At 38.3% G+C, this 23,115-nt stretch overlaps 1 protein-coding gene across 1 annotated transcript in view; it reads left to right on the top strand.

The window, feature by feature from the left end:
• hmcn1 (hemicentin 1) overlaps positions 1-23,115 on the top strand; it is a 376,776-nt gene that overhangs the window by 183,961 nt on the left and 169,700 nt on the right. The window contains 7 exon segments of the mRNA XM_055642165.1: positions 2,308-2,403; positions 4,933-5,124; positions 6,101-6,231; positions 7,617-7,764; positions 11,746-11,872; positions 12,760-12,914; positions 21,331-21,609. Coding sequence (XP_055498140.1) covers positions 2,308-2,403; positions 4,933-5,124; positions 6,101-6,231; positions 7,617-7,764; positions 11,746-11,872; positions 12,760-12,914; positions 21,331-21,609 — 1,128 coding nt within the window.

The following is a 23,115-nucleotide window of genomic DNA, read 5'->3' as shown; positions in this document are numbered from 1 at the left end:
CATTTATTTTAACTTTCTAATCCTATTAATGATATATTTGCTGGCTAAACCTATAGAGGCTTCAATCGACTAAAACTAGACTTCAGCAAGCCAGTGGATACCAATAATTCACACAAAAGGAACGCGACACCTCAGTGTTAAACTCACTCACTCATGAATAATGGAACATTTTGCTGTGCATATCGTCAACAGTTTGACAACAATATCTTTATTTTAATGGTATTGGGGATAGCTCCCCTGCCCTCCCTTATAGACTCCAACTCCACCCCAACATTTCCCTCAGCCCTTCCCCCCCCCCTCCCCCCACTACTAAACATCAGTTAACACACCATGGACATTGTCACCAGTGCCACTACCTCATTATCATCCCTCAAGTAAACATAATCCTCATCTCACTCATCACCCACTTTCCCCAATCCAATTCACCCTCTTGCAGGCTTGCATGCTTTCTTGCAAGGCTTTCTCCATTCTCCCACTCCTTTCTGCCCCAACCACTCACTTAAATCTTTTTCCATGATCTACAATTTCCACAATGCCAGGAGATCAGAGCCAAAAATACTTTTGTGCATGTTTCTGTAGTCCAGGGCCTCCCCAATGCAAAAGATTACAGGCATTGAAGAAATACTACACTAGAAATTTTACTCTTCAGAAGGAGGCTATTTATTTTGGCTGTCAATTGTCTAACATCTAATATGTGGTTATGTAGAAACTTCATGTGAAAACAGATTCTGGTTACAGCCTTTTTCATCTTCAATTTCTGCTCTATAGTTAGCAATTCCCTTCTCACTAATTAGATTTTCTCTATTCACTGGATAATTCAGTGAACACATTGACCTTGAGATGATTGAATGAATCAGAGTAAAACCAACCTTTACTTGGCTCCACTGTAACAGGGATTAGAGGAGAGAAATCAGATGATGATGGAACTAAAATGGCATAGATTTGGATGGTGAAGCACCATCAAGAAAATGTCCAATAAAAGGAAACAGGGTGGGGCAAGGATGTTGGTGATGATGGGTTGAAAATGAGGGGACAAATATCTGAGGATATGAAACTGTGTACAAGGAGGGAGTGGAGCTGGTGCTCCCAAATCGAGTGCTTTCTGCATGTGAGTATGCCAAATACAGGAGAACCAGCTTTGGTGCTGGATATTTCAGTGTTGTGGGGAATTGACTTGGATTGTGCTCTGGCCGAGACCTGACACAGGTGCACAATCGTCGAGCTTTCAATGTATTTTGTGGGGCTGTCAGGAAGGAAAGTAGGAAAAAGCTTACTAAGTAAGTTCCTACATTAAAGATAAATTGTTTTTCATGGAGTCATACAGAAATACAATACATAAACATGCCTTTTGGCCCATCGTCCATACTGACCATCAACAATCCATTTTACATTAATCCTACATTATTATATTTTTTTCCCCACATTCTTTGGATTTTAACTTTCAGTGTGGAAACACTCCCTTTGGCCCACTGAATCTACACCGGCCAGTGATCACCCCATGCACTAGCACTATCCTACACACTCTGGATAATTTACAGAAGGCAATTAACCAACAAACCTGTACATCTTTGGAGTGTGGGAGGAAACCGTAGCACCTGGAGGAAACCCACAAAGTCTCAGGGAAAACGTACAAACTCCATATAGGCAGCACCTGTAGTCAGGATCGATCCCAGGTCTTGGCGCTGTAAGGCAACAACTCTACCTTTGTGCCCCCTAAGTATATTCTTTTATACTTCGCCCAGATACTACCATTCCCCTACACACTAGGGGTGAGTTACAGTGTGGAATTAATCTACATATTCCGTCTTTCTATCTATTTATCTATTGCGTCTTTGGATGTTGTCATTGAATGTTTTCACTTGTTGAGTGCAGTTCTTCCCTGTGCAAAATGCAATTGCAATCGCAATGCAAAATGTAATTTTTTACTTCAACATTCAGAAACATTTAATAGATTTGAAAGCTGGACTAACGGAAGATGATGTTTTGGTGACATTGAGGTCTTCTCCATTGCATTGCTTAAGACTTGACTGCTGTTATGGGCCTTATACTAGACTACTTGACACTTTGGATCTGAAATCCTATGCATTGAATCAAGTAGGCTATTTTGGAGATGATTAGAAGGGAGAAATGAAGCAGGATTATCTTCGGATTCCTGAATATTCTAAATGTTGATGGTGATTTTGCAAGACCAGTGAAGACCCAAACGAACGATGGCTAAACCAGTTACAAGTCTTTCATGCTTTGCTTTTAGCCTTATGGACATGATGAATTGAGTGGACTGTTGATATTATTTCTATTGTATTGTAGAACCTCCTACTGTTGAAGACCCAGGACCTCCATATAATACTCCTTTCCAAGAGAGAATGGCAAACCAACGTATTGCATTCCCGTGCCCAGCCAAAGGTATGAATGGGAAATGCATTTATATTACATTTTATAATCCATTGAAGTATGTATATTGCATTCTACGTAAAGATGTTTTGTGCTTTTACTGGCATTACAGCATTACCTTCAAACACCCAGCTTATTCATTGGAGGTAGGAAAATAATGGAATTCCTTTAGCTAGAGAACTGAAAATTGGTGAAGTTTTGGTCTAAAGCTGTAAAGAAACGTTGGTTAGATTACACACAGATCGTCTGGTCACTGTATGGAAAACCTGCATAGGAGATTTATAAAATGATAACAAGAATGTGAGTGAATTATAAAGATAAAGGATTATCTTTATGAATTATAAAGGATAAAGAGATAGATGTCCCTCTTTTACAAAAGGAAGCCTGAGAATTTACATATCAAAGATGTTTAAAATTACATCATATTTTAGTTTTAGAGATACAGTGCGGAAAATGGCCCTTCGGCCCACCGAGTCCGCACTGACCAGCGATCCCCGCACATTAACACCATCCTAGAACACTGGGGCCAATTTACATTTATAACAAGCCAATTAACCTACAAACCTGTATGTCTTTGGAGTGTGGGAGGAAACTGTGGATCTTGGAGAAAACCCACGCGGTCACATAGAGAACGTACACTCTGTACAGACTCCGTTGTCGGGAACGTACCCGGGTCTCTGGCGCTGTAAACGCTGTAATGCAGCAATTCTACTGCTGCACCACCGTGCCACCCAGAGTAAACGGAGTAAATACAGAGAGAATGTTTTAAATCATGGGAAGAATATGGATAGATGTCCCGTTTTACTACGCACGTAAAAATGCAGTAGGAAACTTAGAAGAAACCATCTCACCTAAAACATGATGAGACTTGCAACTCACTACCACAGAGAATGGAGATAGGAATGGAATTGAAGAGAGTGGAGATTTACACTGATATCTTTGGAGGAAGAACAATGGAAACATTATGAGCATTATTTTGGCATACTAGCCTGTTTCTGTGCAGCATATCCGACAGCCCCATGATACCCAATGTCACCAGGATAATAATTAGTATATTTCTTTTAGCCTATATTATCATTTTTCTTCTTACATCACGCCTTTTCTATGAATGACTTTAAGGAAGACTTGAATGAGTTAAGGATACAGCTATGAGTAGTTTTAATTAATTAAATGCTCTTGATATTGTTTGTAAAACAAGGTTGATGCTTGTCCTTGGGAACACAAATAATTTAGTGCATCATTTACATCCCACTACATGTGGATAGATAGATGCTATAATATCAAATTGTGCTTCACATCTTCTGGGAGAGACTTCACACTGTGTTTCAGACGGTTCTCTGAGAAATGGTGTGAACTCTATCCCATATTATCCTGGATGATGTGCATGCTGCCCTTGATATGTTACCATCCTGTCTGCTTGCAACAGCTTTGCATAATACCTTGGGACATTGTAGACTCATTATTTGATATAATTTCATGGGGATTGATATGTAACGCAATTCTGGAATAGAAGATGACTGGAAGGTTGGTTTTATTAAAAGATTGATTTGTATGTTTTATCAAAAATGTTGGTTTAATTCACAGGGGGAATGTTACAAATTAATGCAGGGGTAGAGGTTCTGAACTTGATTCCAAGTATTTTTCAGAAGCAACCATGGTTCATAGTGACCCAATAGTCTTAGTTCATCCATTAATAGGCAGTAAGGATTAGTAATTCAAAGGGTAAGTCTATAGCTTTCAATAGGTCACAATCTATAGTTCCTAAACATACTCAGATCATTTGTCTAAAAACATTAAAAGTTTGCAAAGAAAAGAGAGTAACAACTGCAGTTTATCTGTAACAGATGTTATTTTGCATTTGCAGTGAAATCATTTAAATTGGTGGGGGTGCCATGTAAATTTGAGCTTGTGTTTTCTATGAAAAGAAAACTAAACATTTCTTTAAAAGGCAGATTCATAGAACTGAGATTCATGGAATAAAGAAGCTGGTGGCAGCGTAGAAATAAATATTCAGCTGGAGGGCAAAAATCAGCATTGTTGTAAAAAGTTGTTTTTCAAACTAGGAGCAATAAAGTTCTCCAGGGGTGAGAGCTAAGATCACTGCTTTTTGTGATGCATTTGACATGGCAGTGCTGGGTAAAATTCCTAAATTTGTAGGGATTGCTAAACTTGGTATTATGGTATACATCGAGGACTGTGGCAGACTTCCAGAGGGTCAGACTGAAGAAGGGTCTCGACCCGAAACGCCGCCTATTTCCTTCGCTCCATAGATGCTGCCTCGCCCGCTGAGTTTCTCCAGCATTTTTCTGTACTACATATTTTTCATGGAAGCCTTTCTGTAGGTTGTTTGTTGGGTGCACTTAATAGTACCGTTCTCTCCGGTGTTAGCTGAACACAATGTCAGATGACAATTGCATAGTTCAGGTGAAATTGAATACCGGTAATTCTTAAAGGTAACGGCTGTATTTTCTTGACAAATTACTGACTGTACTTATTAAAGAGAATAGTTTTATCATGTAGTTTGTGATTCTCTGTTATTAGGTACCCCAAAACCTGTAATTAAGTGGCTACGCAATGGAAGAGAGCTAACTGGACGTGAGCCTGGTGTTTCCATTTTGGATGATGGGACCTTGCTCATTGATACAGTTTCACCACATGATAATGGAGAATATGTCTGTGTGGCAGTCAATGAGGCTGGAACAACAGAAAGAAAATACCAGCTCAAGGTCCATGGTAGGTACCAGTAAAGTTGCAAATTAATAAATTAATAAACATTAATGTTCTCTAAACCAAAGACTAAAATATAACTTGCGGAGATTAAACAAAAGTAATTTATAATTGCCTTGAATACTCAACTAGATTATAGTTTAACTTTGTTCCCATCTAATGCATCCTTTCTAGCTCTTCAAAATCAACATAAATATCAATGGCAGTCATGGCTCAGCAAGTCAGAGGATTTAAGTTCCAACCTCCTCCCACCACCCACTCCCCCACCCCCCAAACATTTGGTCACACCCACTTATAGTTGCTGAGTAAAGTGCTGAAGGATTGTGTTTCTGTCTAAGGTGCCAACTTTTATCGGCGGCATTTAACCGAATCCCACATTGCTTGTTCACATTGGCCGAGAGAGCAAGCATTATCCCTGTTTCCCAAAAGATTGGTCACATTCCACTTCCACCAGTACTAATAGAAAAAATGTTGTGTTCATTCAAATCGCCATTATCTTTAGGACCCTAAAGTGTGTAAACATTTTTCCATGTTGACCTATTTTACTTGATTTGTAATGTTACTTCATTTCAGAAACTGTTATTTGTTTAATGAAGCACGTTCTTATCAGGAGACTAAATCTTTCTTTACCTTTTGTGCTCTTACTGAGCATCTTGGAGATGGAACAATGAACAGAAAACCAGGCTGGAAATTGTGCAACAATAGACAAAGCTCATTACAGCAGCCCTGTGCGGGAGCACTCCTATCAATCTTGTATGTGGTCCCTGGCAGCACTATTCTAATTGAAGCAATAAATATCAATTGTGTACACAATTGAGGCCATAAACTAATCTCCACTATAGACTGCAATGCTGAAAGTTTACACAATTTTTTGATGACGTGGTTTTCATTCAAGTAATTTGGAGTAAGATCATAATAAAATTGATTGCACTTCATTTGGAGGAATAACAATAATTTGTGTAATATCTTCTCTTTTTTCCAGTCCCTCCTGATATCAGGGATGATGGAAAGCCAGCCAATCTATCAGTGGTCATGAACCAACCCATCAACCTCTTCTGTGATGTGTCGGGACACCCTGCTCCCATTATATCCTGGTACAAAGATGGACTCCCAGTAGGTGATCACTTGTCTAACTCTTCGGATAAGCATTGGTTGAGGATCATTTAGAAACCAGGGCTCCATTAAAATTAAACCTATAGAATAACGGGCACCGTCTTTTCAGGCGCTTCTTGTCATTGACAGTGAATGCTGTCTTTCTCAGCAGATCCGCAGAATGAAATAAAAATGAATTGCAAATGCTGTTTTATACCTATGATAGACACAAATAAAGATAATGACTGATGAAATTAATGACTGGTAAAGACACAAAATGCTGGAGTAACTCAGTGGTTCAGGCAGCATCTCCAGAGAAAATAGATAAGTGATGTTTTGGCTCGGGACTCTTCTTCAGACTGATTTTCGGACGGTGGGGAGAGGGGGAGAGGAACTGGAAGCCAGAAAAGACCAGGACAAATCAGGGCCTGCAACAGATGGCATCGGGCTGGGTGTTCCCCGATAGGCTGATTGTTGGCTAGGGATGGTGTGATCCAAAGAGGAACGCATCGATGCGAATGGTGGAACTGGTTAACTGACTTTTAATGAAGGCAGGGGGCAAAGAGGACGGGGAGGGAGTATTTCCAAAGAATGAATTGGATTGGCAGAGATGGAGAACAAATATATATTTGTCCATGTTTGGTATTCATGGATGGTAATTAACACACGTCAATTTATGGTACTTTGCTCTTCAGTGCTAAAGACCCTCAGTAACAAGTTAGTGAATGTCTCTGAATGAAAGCAGGGATGTAAAGGACTGTAACCATAGTTATATGAAACCAGACATGAGAGCATTGTTATTCTTACCAATTGAGTAACATAACTAAATAAAGGAAGAGTTGGTACTGAGATATAATCATAGAGTGATACAGTGTGGAAACAGGCCCTTTGGCCAAACTTGCCCAGACCGGCCAACAATATCCCAGCTACACTAGTCCCACTTGCCTGTGCTTGGTCCATGTCCCTCCAAACCTGTCCTATCCATGTACCTGTCTAACTGTTTCTTAAACATCGGGATAGTCTCAGCCTCAACTACCTCCTCTGGCAGCTTGTTCCATACACCTTTGTGTGAAAAAGTTACCCCTTAGATTCCTATTAAATCTTTTCCCCTTCACCTTAAACCTATGTTCTCTGGTCTTCAATTCACCTACTCTGGGCAAGAGACTCTGTGCGTCTACCCAACCTATTCCTCTCATTCATTCCTCTCATATCTACAAATCCTAGAGGTACTAGAATTGTCAAACTCCTGCTGTGAGTGATTACATTCCACAAACAGAATAGCATCGTCAGATGCCCAAAACATATTTCCAGAAGCCTGAAATTTGCTATTTATATAATTGTGTATATCTAATATTAGCTAAGATTGAATGTTACATGATAAAATATATTTTCAATATATCCTCCAGGTTAGAGGCAGTCATGCCATACAGATATTGAACAGAGGAAAGACCCTGAGAGTGCACAAAACTGCAACTGGTGACACAGGGAGATACACCTGCCGAGGAATCAACATTGCCGGAACTGCAGAGAAGATTTTCAACTTGGAAGTTCTAGGTGAGTTGACATGGATTTGAAACAGCACTGAATAAATAGGTTATTAGATATCGTGCAAAATGTTACATTCTAGAAATTATAACCTAGAAATGAACGACTATGGATCCTGAAAATATGAAATGAAAGCAGAAAATGCTTAGTAGTGCAGGCATCAACCTGAATCATTGACTCTTTTTCTCTCCATTGATGCAGCTTTGTTGAGCATTCGCATTATTTTCTATTTATATCACGTGTATCATATAGCTTTATATGAAATATATGAAATATCATATATTTCAATATACCATGTATTTTATAGATACTGGTATGTACAAGAAGGAACTCAGTCTGAAGAAGGGTTTCGTCCCGAAACGTTGCCTATTTCCTTCGCTCCATAAATGCTGCCGCACTTGCTGAGTTTCTCCAGCATTTTTGTCTACCTTTTAGATACTGGTATCTCACTTAGCTGGAGCCACAGAGCCTTGATTTAACATAACGCCCTTGATCCTCACGTCTAAATATTTACAATTTGCAGAGCTTTAAAAAGGACATCTGCTTGGATTGTGCTCATGGTGCCAGGAACCTGGGGCAATCCCTGCCCTTCTTGTTGCTGTGCACTGCTGCACAAGGAACCTAGCATGAAGCTCTGCCCTTTGCTGGTGCTCACACAGCCAGCTTGACACTCACAGTGAGTGTGAACCATTGCTGGCAGCACCTTCTCCATCCATGCCCAGTTTCTATGGACTTTCTCATCACATCCAGTGTTCATAATATTCGTATAATGTTCATATATTATGTCTTTTCAAAAGACATAATACACTTACTTGAACTAATTGATGAGACACACATTTGCATCTTCTTGTCTTTCTTTGGTTTTGTAGCTCTCCCTATTGCAGAGATTATAATAGGGATTGGCTATTTATCCCTGGCTGTTTAGCTTCGCCTGACAATGCATGGAGAAGCTGCTGTTTCTAGCCATGACCCACTTTATAGGGCAGCCCTGAGTGGCCAAGACGCTGGCCCCAACCCACCCATACAAGCTCTCACAGGCACCCTCTCTACATTGATCTGTGGATGGGTCATTACTGCCAGAGGAGGACAAGATTCACTGAAGGATCTTGACATAGAAGCACTGTTAGACACATCTCTGTCCATAATGTTATAATGACCTCTTTTGGTGACAACTCCATAAGTATTCTCCTTCCTAGAATTCATCCTGAAAATCAAGCGAGTTACAACTGTACTAAGATGTGCTTTCTTTACACATAATACCCATCGATAAATTGATGGATGATTTTATTTTTGCACAAAGTTTTACTGACATTCCCATTCATGGAACAATGAAAAAAAAGCAATTGTGGATGACGACATGTATTAATATAAACACACAAGTCCTTATGTAGTTATATGTTCTGCCTTTGTTGGTTGGAGATTTACTAATTTACAGTCCAAGTGCTCATATTTAAGATGCTGCCCCTCTACAGGGTAACACGCATCCCTTTTATTCCTTATAAAACTGTTGGTATAGTTGACTAGAAAAAGTACTATGTATTTAAAACGGGCGTAAGGCAGAATGCAGGAAGTTACTAGTCTTATTAGGAAACATATTCAAAGGAAAAATGTTTGACGCTATTATTAAAACATTATGGCAGGATGCTTCGAAAAACCTACATTTATCGGGCAAGGTCAACCAGGTTTCATAAAAGGGAAATCTTGTTTGACCAATTTATTGGAGGTCTTTGATGAAATAACGTGCCGTGGTTAATGGAGAACAAGTGAACACTATACTTAAATTTCCTAAAGGCACGATTAGGTGCCACATCAAAGATATTTGCAGAAAGCACATTGAGGGGTTGGGGGGAGGGGATAACATATTGGTGTAGATGTGACTCTATGACTATGACTAGATAGTAGATGGGTTATTTTCTGATTGACTAGACGTAACGAGAGATTACCACGGAATGGTGCGAGTCGTTTTACTATTTATATGGATGACTTGAATGAAGACGCTGTGGTTTAGTTGCTAAATTTGCTGATGGCACAAATATTAGTTGGGACTTAAGTTGTCCAGAGGACAAATGGATTGTGAAGGGTTGAGTCGGCAAAGATTGGACACAGAGAAAAATGTGAAATTGATCTTTTTGGCAGGAAAAATTAGAAAGAAGGATTTTCTCTAAATTGTGAGAGATTGCAGATCTCTGAGATACTGAATGGGCTGGGTATCCTCATGCAAGATTCACAGAAGGCTAGTGCACAAGTTCAGCAATGATTTTGGAAACTTGTAAATTAAATTCAAATTTAAATGCAGCTTGTAGGGAGATTATGCTTTCGTTATATAGGACAGTTATATTAGCAATGTGTACAGAATTGATCTCAGTTTAGGACAGATGTAACGGATGGAAGCAGTTCAGAGAAGGTTTTGGAGACTGAAATCTAGAATGGGCGAATTGTCCTATGAGAAAAGCTTGGCAAGCTACTTATTATGACACAGAAGGAGGTTATTCAGCCCATTGCATCATGCTGACTCTCAGCAGAGCAATCCCATTCCTCATTGCCTATTGTAGCCCAACATCTACCTCGCATGTGCGAATCGACTTGCCTTTGATTCGTTTACCACTTACTTGAACGAAGCGGTAATTTACAACAGCAAATGAATGTACCAGCATGTCTTTGGGATGTGGGAGAAAACCAGAGCCCCTATAGGAAACTCATGTGGTCATGAGAATAGGCAAACTCAACACAGAGATCGAAGCTGAGATCAGGACTGAACCTGGGCTACTGGAGCTGTGGGGCAGTCATACTAACTGCTGCACCAGTGTGCCACACATTTGCTGTTTGGACGAGTGAAAAGGGACTTAGTTGAAGCATAAAACGCTGAAGGGTCTTGACGAGGTTGACGTAAAGGCTGCGTTCTGCTGGTTGAATCTAGAACTAGGGACCATTATTTAAAATAAGAAGATGCTCATTTAAAAGAGAGATTTGGCAGTTTTTTTTCCTCTGAAAATGAGTCTTTGGAAATCTTCCTCAAAATACAAAAAACAAACTGCTGGAAACACTCAGCAGAATAGGTGTAATGGTGGAGACAGAAGGATGGTTGATTTTTCAGGTTGAGACCCTGCATCAAGACTATGTCTCTATCTTCATGAAAGGGCATTTGAAGAAGAGAAATTGAATATTGTTAAGGAAGAATTTGCGAGATTATTGATTATCAAAGGGTTACAAGGTTACCTGGTGAAACAGGGAATGCCCAATAAAGGAAACAATCAGGTTAACCACAATCTTATTGACTCAAGTGACCTGCTCCCATTTCATATGCTCAAATGTTCATTTAACTGATACCTAGTCTAAATATTTTATTTTGATGACCTTTGAACCATTTAAAACTTCTTCAATGTTCTACCTTCCTATAAATTTAAAAGTATTTGTAGGAACCATTTATGTTTAGGCTAGTTAGTGTTGGCATTTTATATTATTTTGTCTAGATATATCTTGCAGTATTGTTTTGGTCACTTGGGGCGTTTTTTAGATGCACAGAGGGGCGTGTACATATGGGCATAGTGGACAGGGAAAGTTCAGACCAGGCACAGATAGAGAATATACAGTTCTTATCAGACTGGGAGAATAGGCTTTATGCAATAGAAGCTTTATGCCAAATAAGGAGAACCTGGTACGTACAACTACTTCAATAAAGAACCAATTAAACTGGAAATAACGGTTGGAAAATCAGTTCTATTTGGTCTCAGCGTAAGGTCACTCCCACTTACCTGTGTAGGAATGGCAACGGTAAGTTGAACACTGGAAGAATTGGAAATTTGCCATTACAGTATTAACGTCATCTCAGATAATCACCAGTGCTGGTTAAATTCAAGTTCAATCTACTCTTTCAACGTTAGCATTACTCTGTTTTTGCCATTCACCTAGATTTTTCGAAAGATGTAATGAACCAACTCTCTCTCTGATTTCATACCACTTACATTCTTCTGCTTTGTTCATTTCCCCAAGTTCCACCGAGTATAATAGGTGCTGGCAGTCCAAGTGAAGTCTCAGTGATTCTGAATCAGGAAGCATCGCTGGAGTGTATAGTCCAAGGCATTCCATTTCCACATATTCAGTGGTACAAGGACCACAGGTAAGCACTTTTGCCTAAATTGCTGACAGTTTTCTGTTGGAGGCTCTTTAATCAGTGTGGTCTAGGTCAGCATGCTAGGTCAAGGTTCTCTAACTGTGGGGCCACAGCTACATGAGAACAAAGTGGGAACATGTTTGTTCCTCTCTCTCATTTAAAAACTTTTCAGGTTTTATGTGAGATCTGTTTCAAGTGATCGGCCATCCTTCAGGAAATTCTGGAGCAGGGGTTAAGAAGTTATTTGATTAAAAAATGTTCTATATTAGGAAAGTTTTCTCTTATTTCCTTTTAACATTGAAGGTGGCTATTTAACCCATCAAGTCCATGATGCTCAGAGGTCATTCCTCCCAGTTCTGTTCCCCCACATTTTCCTGTAGAGTAATCTCTCTCATTTGCACGTTAACCAGTGTGCTCATGATGAGAACACCACACACCTGAAGATCAAGATCAAACCTGGGTCATTACACGGCACTGACTGCTGTGGCATTGACTGTTTAACTGCAGAGCAATAGGAAAAAACAGTTTTTGATGGCAAAAGGGAAGGTGAAGAGGACAAAAATGTTTGGCAATGATCTCAGAGGTGTCATGTTTTATATACAGCTTGTTATTGTGATCTGAAGATGGTGGACAGAAATTCACCACTGTCAATCACAAAAGGAATTAGATAAATATATGAAAGGGAAAATAAATTGCAGAACTGTGGGAAAAGGCTATGAGCCTAGGAGTAGTTGAATTACTCAAACATAGAGCGTATTTCTTGTAACATCTTGTAATGCCAGGAGTGTATGAAAATAAGAAAGCAATATAGAAGTCATGTATTATCAGGTGAAGATTTATTACCATATTACACCTTCAGGAATAGTAGTAAAATAACTCAATTTTCACAACAGGGTTCTGTTCCTGGGTAGCCCTAACATGGAGGTAAGAAATGATGGCCAGGTGCTACACATAAAGAGTGCACGTTTATCTGACCAAGGCAACTACCAATGCAGTGCTGTGAATGCTGCAGGAAAACGATTCAAGAAGTTCAAACTCAACGTCTACGGTTAGTTCACCTTTTCCCCGCTGGTTTGAGGTACTGTTTTGTTCTGTTTTGGAGATTTTTTGTTATTCAATTATTTTATGTTGAGTTACTGAACTGTAAAGTTAATATCATCATGATTGTGGCCAAGAGTCACATTCGGAGAGGTTGGTCTCGGTAATGCGGTACTGGTGTTCGACCATCGAACAGGATGATTCAAATCAAAGATACACAATTGCAGATGGATATTTTAACTTTACGCTCTCATGCCCAAATATGCTCTGCTTCAAGAATTCTGCAGGAAATGTGTTGCATCTATTTGTGCTGCCAGCTTTAAATGGTGTACTCACATTGGGGCAACATGGTGGCCCAGCAGCAGAGTTGCTGCCTTACAGCACTTGCAGCGCCAGAGACCTGGGTCCGAACCCGACTACCGGTGCTGTCTGTAAGGCGTTTGTATGTTCTTCCCGTGACCTGTAAGGGTTTTCTCCAAGATCTTTGATTTCCTCCCACACTCCAAAGATGTACAGATTTGTAGGCTAATTGGCTTGGTAAATGTTAAAAAAACTGTCCCTAATGTGTGTTAATATGCGGGGGTTGCTGGTCAGCGTGGATCCGGTGGGCAGAATAGCCTGTTTCCATGTTGTGTCTCTTAACTTAACTAAACTAAAATAATATCCTGCATCATATTAGGGAAGCACGAGGAGATACACACTGTATTTTGTGGTTGGGTTTTAATTGACCTTTTTCTTTCCGAATGCAAAGTTTCAGGTCAGAAAGAGGTCGTACATGTTGTAAATAACTAGTAGCTGTTCCAATCAATCTATTGCCTCATCCTTACCCTGTTGGCTTGGAAGGGTTTGGCAATGGATACATTTGGTCAAATGAGGTGGAGAAAATGCAAATCCTACAGGAAAGAAGGGGGAGTGGTTGAATGCTGCAAATACGGGAACAGGCAGAACCACATTAAAAGGATGGTAAATGAAAGATCTGGGGATTAAACAAAAACAACATAGCAGCTGAGGCTTAACAAAATAGCAAAAAAAATCTTTCAACATCACGACAGTGAGAGAAATACAGCAGGTACTTTGGTGAGGATAAGCAGCAGCTCCCGAGTGTTGTTCTCTTCTCCAGTTGCAGCCCAGAAGGGCAGTCATGCTTTTCAGAACCCAGCCTGCTTGCTGAGAGGTGGTGCTGTCAGTCTATCCTTGGTGGTAGATGGTGAAGTCCCCCAGCCAGGACACATTCTGTGCTCATGAAGCCGTTAATATATGTTCCAAGTAATTTTCAATGTATAAGTTCTGATTAATGTGCTGAGGGAGGGGGGGGGGGGAGTCATTAGAAGGAATTTGGCCTGAATTTGCATATTTAGCATGATGGCCTGAGTATTTGTGGAGAGTTGGATCAGTTGAGGGCCCAAACGCCCAGTAGTGTTCAACTGTGCCACCAATCCTGCTGGAGGGATAACAAATTCCCTGGGATGGTGAAGGTGCCTGTTTGTCAGCTAGTTCACTGAGCCAGACTATCTGGCTGTTACTTGTGGGTTTATTCTCCCAATCCTTTCATCTGGTTATGAATGAGGAGACTCTGCAGGTTCAGCTGAGTTAAATGTGGTTCAATGGAGTGTGTGGTATATTGTGGTTGTAATGTTGTACAGCTGAATGTGTCTCCAGGATATTTCAGAGACCTGTTCCCACACCAAGTCTGGAGGTACATGTATGTCTGACCATATAAGAACTGCAGATTTCCTTCTCCAAAAAAATAGATAAACCAGTAATTAGAAAAGCATTCATTACTGTCATAAGCCTTTTCATTCCGGATGTATATAATTAACAGAAAATGATGGACATTTAATTTGATCATTATTCTAGTTCTCTGAATTTGTAACTCCACACTGTGATCATTTCTTCAACTGCATAATTGTCAGGCATGGAAAGGAGAGGAATTCTTCAAATCACAACATTTTCAGACATAATGTGAAAGGCTCAAAATGCAAAAAGGAAAACTCCATCAGTGGATGCAGGTTTCTCCTAACCCTCCCCAAGCTTACAACAATGTTCATTTAATTAAACTCTCATGCTACTAATCATATACAGGAAGTATATAAATTCATGAATGTATCCATAGCTTACGCACATGTGTGCGGAGATAAAGACTTATGACATCTTGCACTGCACAGTGCAGGAAACCAGATGCTGACCAAACCTCATCTGAGAAACAGCTGGATGGATTTATAGTATAAAACATCATGCCTAACTAAACTAAAAGGCTTCATTCAGGTTATTCGGCTTCTCTGGTAACTGTGAGCAGTTTCTAGCAGTGTTTGTGAATTCATATTTTTAACTAGAATACTATGCTCAGCAAATTATTTTTGTTTTAATTGTGTTTTCCTTCTTCACTGAAAGATTCAAATACATTACACTACCAATTTTAGTAAGAGATAAATAAGAAAAATAATCCTGTGAGAAACTGTGCATCACATCACGCAGGCCTCATTAACCCGTTACCCTGTATCTAGGTGTTAAACTTTCAGAACACATGGACTTTGGAAAAACATATCTTTCAATGCAGCCTTACTTCACATAGTAAGCTACACTGCAAAATATTGGCCGATTAATATTTAAAAACCTTTAGGGACACCGGGTATAATTTGTTTCGTAAATTATTTGAACAATGATATATAATAAAGACATGGCCTCTGCCTTCCCATGGGGGGAAGGAACTGCATTTGCTGGTTTAAACCGAAGATAGATACAAAAAGCTGGAGTACCTCAGCAGGACAGGCAGCATCTCTGGAGAGAAGGAATGGGCGACGTTTTGGATCGAGACCCTTCTTCAGACATCAATTGGTCACATTACGTGTGGTATTTTCCTCTTTGAACATAAATATTCTGCCCTAATCTTAAACCCTGCTGGAATGATTTCTATTGCTTTTTTGTTTTGTTTATTTTATTAGAAGTTAATACAGTACAAAACAATACAGTGGAACCTAATTTTAGGTGCCAACTATGTCATACCGTAATCCATTCTATGTACAACCTCTAGTTTTATGTTTTGAAAAGGAAGTAAGCAAGACAAGAAAAAGAAAACAATGGAAAGGGGAAAAAGAGGAAAAATAGATGGTAGAGAATAGAAAAACGTGAATTGTGTATATTAAAAAAAAATAAAAAGTGGAAAGTAGAAATAGGAGAGAAGGCCCCTTAAGAGAGAAATTTTCAAATCTTTATTCGGAGATGTAGATCTATCCACAGCATGAACTGAAATCAGCAATCTTTACGGTACCGTTGCATCACATGATTCCAAAAAGTCGATGAAAGGAGATCAACTCCTTAAGAATTGGTCATATTTATCTATTAGTCGGAGTCTCATTTCTTCAAGGTGTGCTATGTCCATCATATTTCTAATCCACATTTTAACAGTTGGTATAGCTGTATTTTTCCAAAATTTAAATATCAATTTCTTTCCAATTATTAACCCATAATTAAAAAAAACATTTTGGTCTTTATTTAAATTGATATCTTCTACTATTATTCCAAATATAATCCATTCCGTTTTAGGTTCTATTCTTGACTTGAAAAGCTTTGTAAATATATCAAATATATCGCTCCAAAATTTATTCAACTTTGTACATCCTACAAATGAATGTGTTATATTAGCGTTTTGAAACAAACATTTATCGCATCTGGGAGAGACGTTTGGGTAAAATTTATTCAACCTCGTTTTTGAATAATATAGTCTATGTAATAATTTGAATTGAATTAAATTATGTCTTGCATTAATAGAACAATTATGTGTGTTCATCAGATACTTTTCCCATAACCATATAACCATATAACAATTTACAGCACGGAAACAGGCCATCTCGACCCTTCTAGTCCGTGCCGAACACATATTCCATCTATCCTTCGAGATCTTTATCATTAGCTCATGTTCCCAATCTTCTCTTAGTGCTTCTGTTAAGGGTAATTCTCTATTTAATATATTATTATAAAAGTATGATATTAGTTTTTGTGAATCAGCCTTAATATTCATTGCTTCTTCTAAAGGGTCTAAAAATGTAGTTTGAAATCTATGTGTATATTTCTTCATAAAGTCACATACCTGTATATATTTAAAATATTGATTATCCTTCAGTTTAAATTTTAATTTTAAATGTTGAAATGATAACAGTTTGCCCAATTCATACATATCTCCTACTTTCCTAATCCCCAGTCTATCCCATTGTTGATATGTTTTGTTGATGAGAGATGGTTTGAATGCGGGGTTGTTCAATAGTGGGGTTAGTACTGATAGATTATTTAATTTCAAGGATACTTTTATTTGTTTCCAAATTCTTATTGTATTGTGAATAATTGGATTCTTCTTATGTATTATACTATTCAATTTTATCGGTGAGAGCAAGATCGTTCCTATATCGTGCGGATAGCACTCCTCTTTCTCCATTCATATCCAACTGCTGAGTGGAACTATCCAACCAGTACATTATGTTCTTAATATGCACTGCCCAGTAGTAATACATAAAGTTAGGTAATGATAAACCCCCAACTTCTTTAGGTTTACACAAATGCTTTTGTTGAGTTCTGTGTGCTCTGTAATCCCATATAAAATTAGTGATAGTAGAATCTAGTTTTTTGAAAAAGTATTTTGGAATATATATTGGGATCGCTTGAAACAAATATATTAATTGTGGTAAGAAAGTCATTTTTATGGCGTTAATTCTACCTATCAATGAGAGCAGGAGCGTTTTCCAAAATTTAATCATATCATTCAGTTTATTTAATAGTGGCATAAAATTGGCACTAAATAATGATTTGTGTCTTCTCGTAATTTGAATACCCAGGTACTTGAATTTTTCTGTTGCAATTTTGAAGGGGAATTTTAGTAAGTGTCTCGAATCCTGTGGTTTTAAAGACATAATTTCGCTTTTGTTCCAATTTATTCTATAACCTGAAAAAGAGCCAAATTCCTCAATTAGTGTTAATAAGGTGGGTATACTTGTTTGTGTATTAGTAATATATAAAAGAATATCATCAGCGTATAATGAAATTTTATTCTTTGAGTCCTTAGTGTTATATCCGTGAATATTCGGGTGATTTCTAATCCTTTCGGCCAGCGGTTCTATCATAAGGGCAAATAGCAATGGTAATAAGGCACAACCCTGCCTATTACCCCTTGATAAGTAAAATTTTGGAGATAGCATATTGTTAGTTAACATTCTTGCCGTAGGTTTATCGTAATGTAGTTTAACCAATCTAATAAAATTCTCTCCCGTATTAAATTTTTGGAGTACCTTGTATAATTACTGCCATTCTACCTGATCAAATACCTTCTCTGCATCCAGCGTAACAACTGAAATATCTTCATTGTCCTCATTGTGAGAGTATATTATATTGAAAAACCTTCTCAAATTATTAAATGATTGTCTTTTGGGTATAAATCCCGTTTGATCCGTATTTATTAAATTGTTAATATAATTATTCAGTCTTGTAGCTAGAATCTTTGCTAAAATTTTCTGATCCGTATTTAGAAGTGAAATAGCTCTATAAGAACCCGGTTCATCTAAATCTTTATCTTTTTTTGGTATAAGCGTTATTGTTGATTCTGCTAGAGTTTCTGGTAGTTTATTTTCGGTATAAGCCTGCGTGTATAAATTGAGTAATCTTGGTACAATTGACTCCTGAAATCGTTTATAAAATTCATTACTAAAACCATCTGGTCCTGGGGTCTTCCCATTTTTCAGTGAGTTTATGATGTGTTTTATTTCTTCACTAGTAATCCGTGCTCCTAATTCCTCTTGTTCTAAACTATCCAATTTTGGGAGATTGCAATTATCTAAAAAATTTGTAATTTTATTAACATCTGTATTTATTTTAGATGTATATAAATTATGATAAAATTGGGCAAACCTCTTATTAATATCCTTTGGCAGTGTTAGAAACTCACCCTTATCCGATTTAATTTTAGTGATCGTTTTTTCCTTTTCTTGTTGCTTCAGTTGCCTCACAAGTAATTTATGTGGCTTATCCCCAAATTCGAAGTGTGCTTGTTTTGTAATTTGGAATAATCTTATTACTCTTGCCGATAGTATTCTATTGATTTTATATTTCAGAAAGGTTATCTTATTATGTTTATCTGTGGTTGGGTCAGTTGCGTTGTCCAATTCTAGTAATTTTATTTCCTGTTCTATCCGCTAAAGTTCTCTTTTATTTTCTTTATTTTGAAAACTTTGGTAAAACTTTCCGCGAATGTATGCCTTAACGGTTTCCCGTACTAGCGGTTCAGAAATACCTAGCGTGTCATTTACTTCGAAAAAAAATGTTGTTTGTTCTTTTATATACTCATAACCCTGCGGGTTATTTAATATTTGTGCGTTGAATCTCCAAAAAGGTTTTATACCCGGCATTCCCTCAATTTTAAGTATAAAAGTCAATGGTGAATAATCAGAATTAATACTATTATGATATGATGGTTTATTCGTATACGGGGTTAATTTTGTATTCAATAAGAAATAGTCAATTCGTGAATAAGTTTTATGAACTGTTGAGTAAAATGAATATTCCCTTCCACTTGGGTTTGCTATTCTCCAAACATCAGCTATGTTGTTATTTTTTATATAAATATTTAAAAATTCACAGGTCTTAGTTTTAACAAGACGCTTCCCTACCTTTATTGATTTATCTAAATATGGGTCTATACCACAGTTAAAATCTCCCCCCCATTAGTATATTTTGATAATTATGCTCTGCGATTAAATCTACTATTTTCTTTAAAAATTGTGGGTTATCAAAATTAGGCGCGTAAATATTTATCATAGTTAATGGTGTATTGTAAATTTCTCCCGTGACTATAACGTATCTTCCCTCTTTATCAGATATGGATTTCTTTAATTTAAAAGGTATACCTTTCTGAATTATAATGGCCATGCCTTTTGCTTTAGAGGTGAATGAGGAGTAATAGGTTTGGCCTATCCAGTTTGCCCTTAATCTGATCTGAGTTTGTTGTTTCAAATGTGTCTCTTGTAGGAAAGCAATATCCATATTTAATTATTTTAATTGTGCCAGAATTTTACCCCTCTTAATTGGCTCGTTCGCACCTCTGATGTTCCAACTACAGAAAGTGAGACCTCCGATATTTGTTCGACTATTATCTTGCATTGGCTATTATTACCAGACTGTATGATTCATGTGATGCAGCCAAGTACCTCGGAATCCCGAGTCCAGAGTTGTCATTCATAATTTCTGCAGTAGTTTTACATCTCCTGACACTGTTAAACACAATTAAGGGAAAGGGAAAAACATAAAATAAAGTGTACATAAAAATCGTTAAGTCATACAACACATAGTAGTGAATAAACAAAAAAAGTGAGTGTAAGTTATCAAAAAAGCGATATCTTACAAAAAACCCACCTATCGTAGCTAGGATTGTTTTTAAATTGACCTCCGTTGACGAGATTATGCACTGGGCCTTAACCCCCTATTAAAGTGTGACCCAACGTTAGTCGGTTCCCTCTCGTTATAACCAAAATTATCATATCAGGTCGATTAATAGCTGAACAGTTTAAAATAGAATAGAAGAGAAGCTAGAAGATTTGGACTAGAATAAAAGTAATTATGGGTTAAAGTACCTCGTCAATAATCACACTTTTCATTAACCTGTATGTTAGTTAATTCATAATTAGTACTTAAAATATATTTCTAACCTCTCCCATCCTTCCTGCTATATAGTTAGTCGTGTTAGTATGTACATTACGCCTTTAGCGTTAATTAAGTTTATTGCGCTTAAGTAGTTAATTAGTTAGTTAGTTATGTGTTATATGTGTAACATAGAAACATAGAAAATAGGTGCAGGAGTAGGCCATTCGGCCCTTCGAGCCTGCACCGCCATTCGATATGATCATGGCTGATCATCCAACTCAGTATCCTGCACCTGCCTTCACTCCATACCCCCTGATCCCTTTAGCCACAAAAGGCCACATCTAACTCCCTCTTAAATATAGCCAATGAACTGGCCTCAACTACCTTCTGTGGCAGAGAATTCCAGAGATTCACCACTCTCTGTGTGCAAAATGTTTTCCTCATCTCGGTCCTAAAAGATTTCCCCCTTATCCTTAAACTGTGACCCCTTGTAAATAATAGATCATATAGTATGGGACAGATGCATCACATCATGGACATTTCAAAAGGGAACAGTCTCATAGTTCTCAGGGCTGATGGACTTAGCACCGAGCCTGCGACCTTGAGCGTTCCATCTGTTGAGCGTCAGCTTTCAGTTCAGAATACAGTTAGGCCTCTGTTATTGAAAAATACATTCTTGCCAGATAAGTCTGTCTGTAATGATTTCTATTACTTTAATTGCTTATATATTCAGAAATTGTGGAAGGTGTCTCTTTCAAATGCTCAGTGATTGTATTTATGCTGCTGTCTTTTCGTTATTCCAAAAGTTGCACCTAGCATCAAAGGCGGTAATATCTCAAGTGACGTGACCGTTCTGCTCAACAACCCTGTCCTACTGGAATGTGAAGCTCGGGGCGTTCCCCTGCCTGCCATAACGTGGTACAGAGCCAACCGCCCAATCATCTCCAGTTCGCAAGCTACGTATATTGACAGAGGGCACTTTCTTCAGATACCTCGGGCCCATGTATCAGACGCTGGTCAATACTCCTGCCGTGTCACCAGCATCGCTGGAACTGCTGAAAAACTCTATGAGCTAGATGTGTATGGTAATAACTCCATTTACCTTTGTATTACATTTCCTTTCACATCCATTGGACATCCTTATTTTCACTTAAGGGAACCAACACTCTTTTGTTTCTCTGAAGACACTTCTGGCTTGCATTTTTAAGCAATAATTAGTGTTTGTAGTTTTGGCAGTAGACTTTAATGCTCCTTCCTCTCCACCCACAGAAGGGAATCTTGAATCTGGACCACATAAATTAATGCTACTTCACCAACTTTAACATTAATTATCCTCTCCATTCACACAATTCCAGTGAGTTGAGTCAAATATAAGAGGAGGGGTCGGGCAAGAGTTGTAAAAGACCACCTGAGTGGTTTGTATTCACTAGAGTTTAGAAGGATGAGGGGATATCTTATAGAAACATATAAAATTATAAAAGGACTGGACAAGCTAGATGCAGGAAAAATGTTCCCAATGTTGGGCGAGTCCAGAACCAGGGGCCACAGTCTTAGAATAAAGGGGAGGTCATTTAAGACTGAGGTGAGAAAAAACTTTCTCACCCAGAGAGTTGTGAATTTATGGAATTCCCTGCCACAGTGGGCAGTGGAGGCCAAGTCACTGGATGGATATAAGAGAGAGTTAGATAGAGCTCTAGGGGCTAGTGGAGTCAAGGGATATGGGGAGAAGGCAGGCACGGGTTATTGATAAGGGACGATCAGCCATGATCACAATGAATGGCGGTGCTGGCTCGAAGGGCCGAATGGCCTCCTCCTGCACCTATTTTCTATGTTTCTATGTTTATCCCTTGCTGAGTGGTTTACCCCTGCCTCAATGGTTTAACCAGTGAGTGGAGAGTGAAACTTGTTCAAGGGATAATTCACCCAGTGCTCAGATTTACTGTGGTCATTTCACTTTACTCAATGTGACATTCTCCTGCACTGCCAGCCATATGGAATTTTAACCTCTTTTGCAGTTTAACGAATCTCTAGGCAGAGAAAATCCAACAAAAGGTTTTTTTATTGTGGTTGGGAAAGAATTGAGATTTAAACCACAGCAGGTTGTATATCTGTCTGGTTATTGTAAAAGTTTAAGATCATTGGAAAATTTGTTGCAATAAATTAAAAGTAAATACAACAAAAGTTGGCAAAACATTAGGATGAACCTGAGAAGAGGAAGGAGGTTATACAGAGACAAGATGTTTCCTAGTACACCACAGCTGAGCTGGAGTTCCTGTGCTCTCAAAAGGAATGGAAACTTATGCCCAGAGAATGAGATGTGAACAATTGATCTTAGTTGAGGAACCAAGATTTGCCCAGATCCAGGGCAAAGTCTTACTTCTTCTCACAATAATCCACTTCCCAGAAAGCAATCCTGGCATTTTCTCCCCTTCATATCTGAGAAGCACCGAGGCAAATCATGATATCACAGCTGACATCAATTTCTTCACTACAACTGCTTGATTACGATTTACAGTACAGACAAATAGTCCAAGTTAACCTCAAAACTTTCTAATATATTTTATAACTTATTTAAACGGACTAATCTATTC

This window comes from Leucoraja erinacea, chromosome 10, assembly GCF_028641065.1.
Source record: "Leucoraja erinacea ecotype New England chromosome 10, Leri_hhj_1, whole genome shotgun sequence".
Lineage (NCBI taxonomy): Eukaryota > Metazoa > Chordata > Chondrichthyes > Rajiformes > Rajidae > Leucoraja > Leucoraja erinaceus.
The sequence above is the reverse complement of the archived record's forward strand: the minus strand, read 5'-3'. Positions and strand labels throughout refer to the sequence as shown.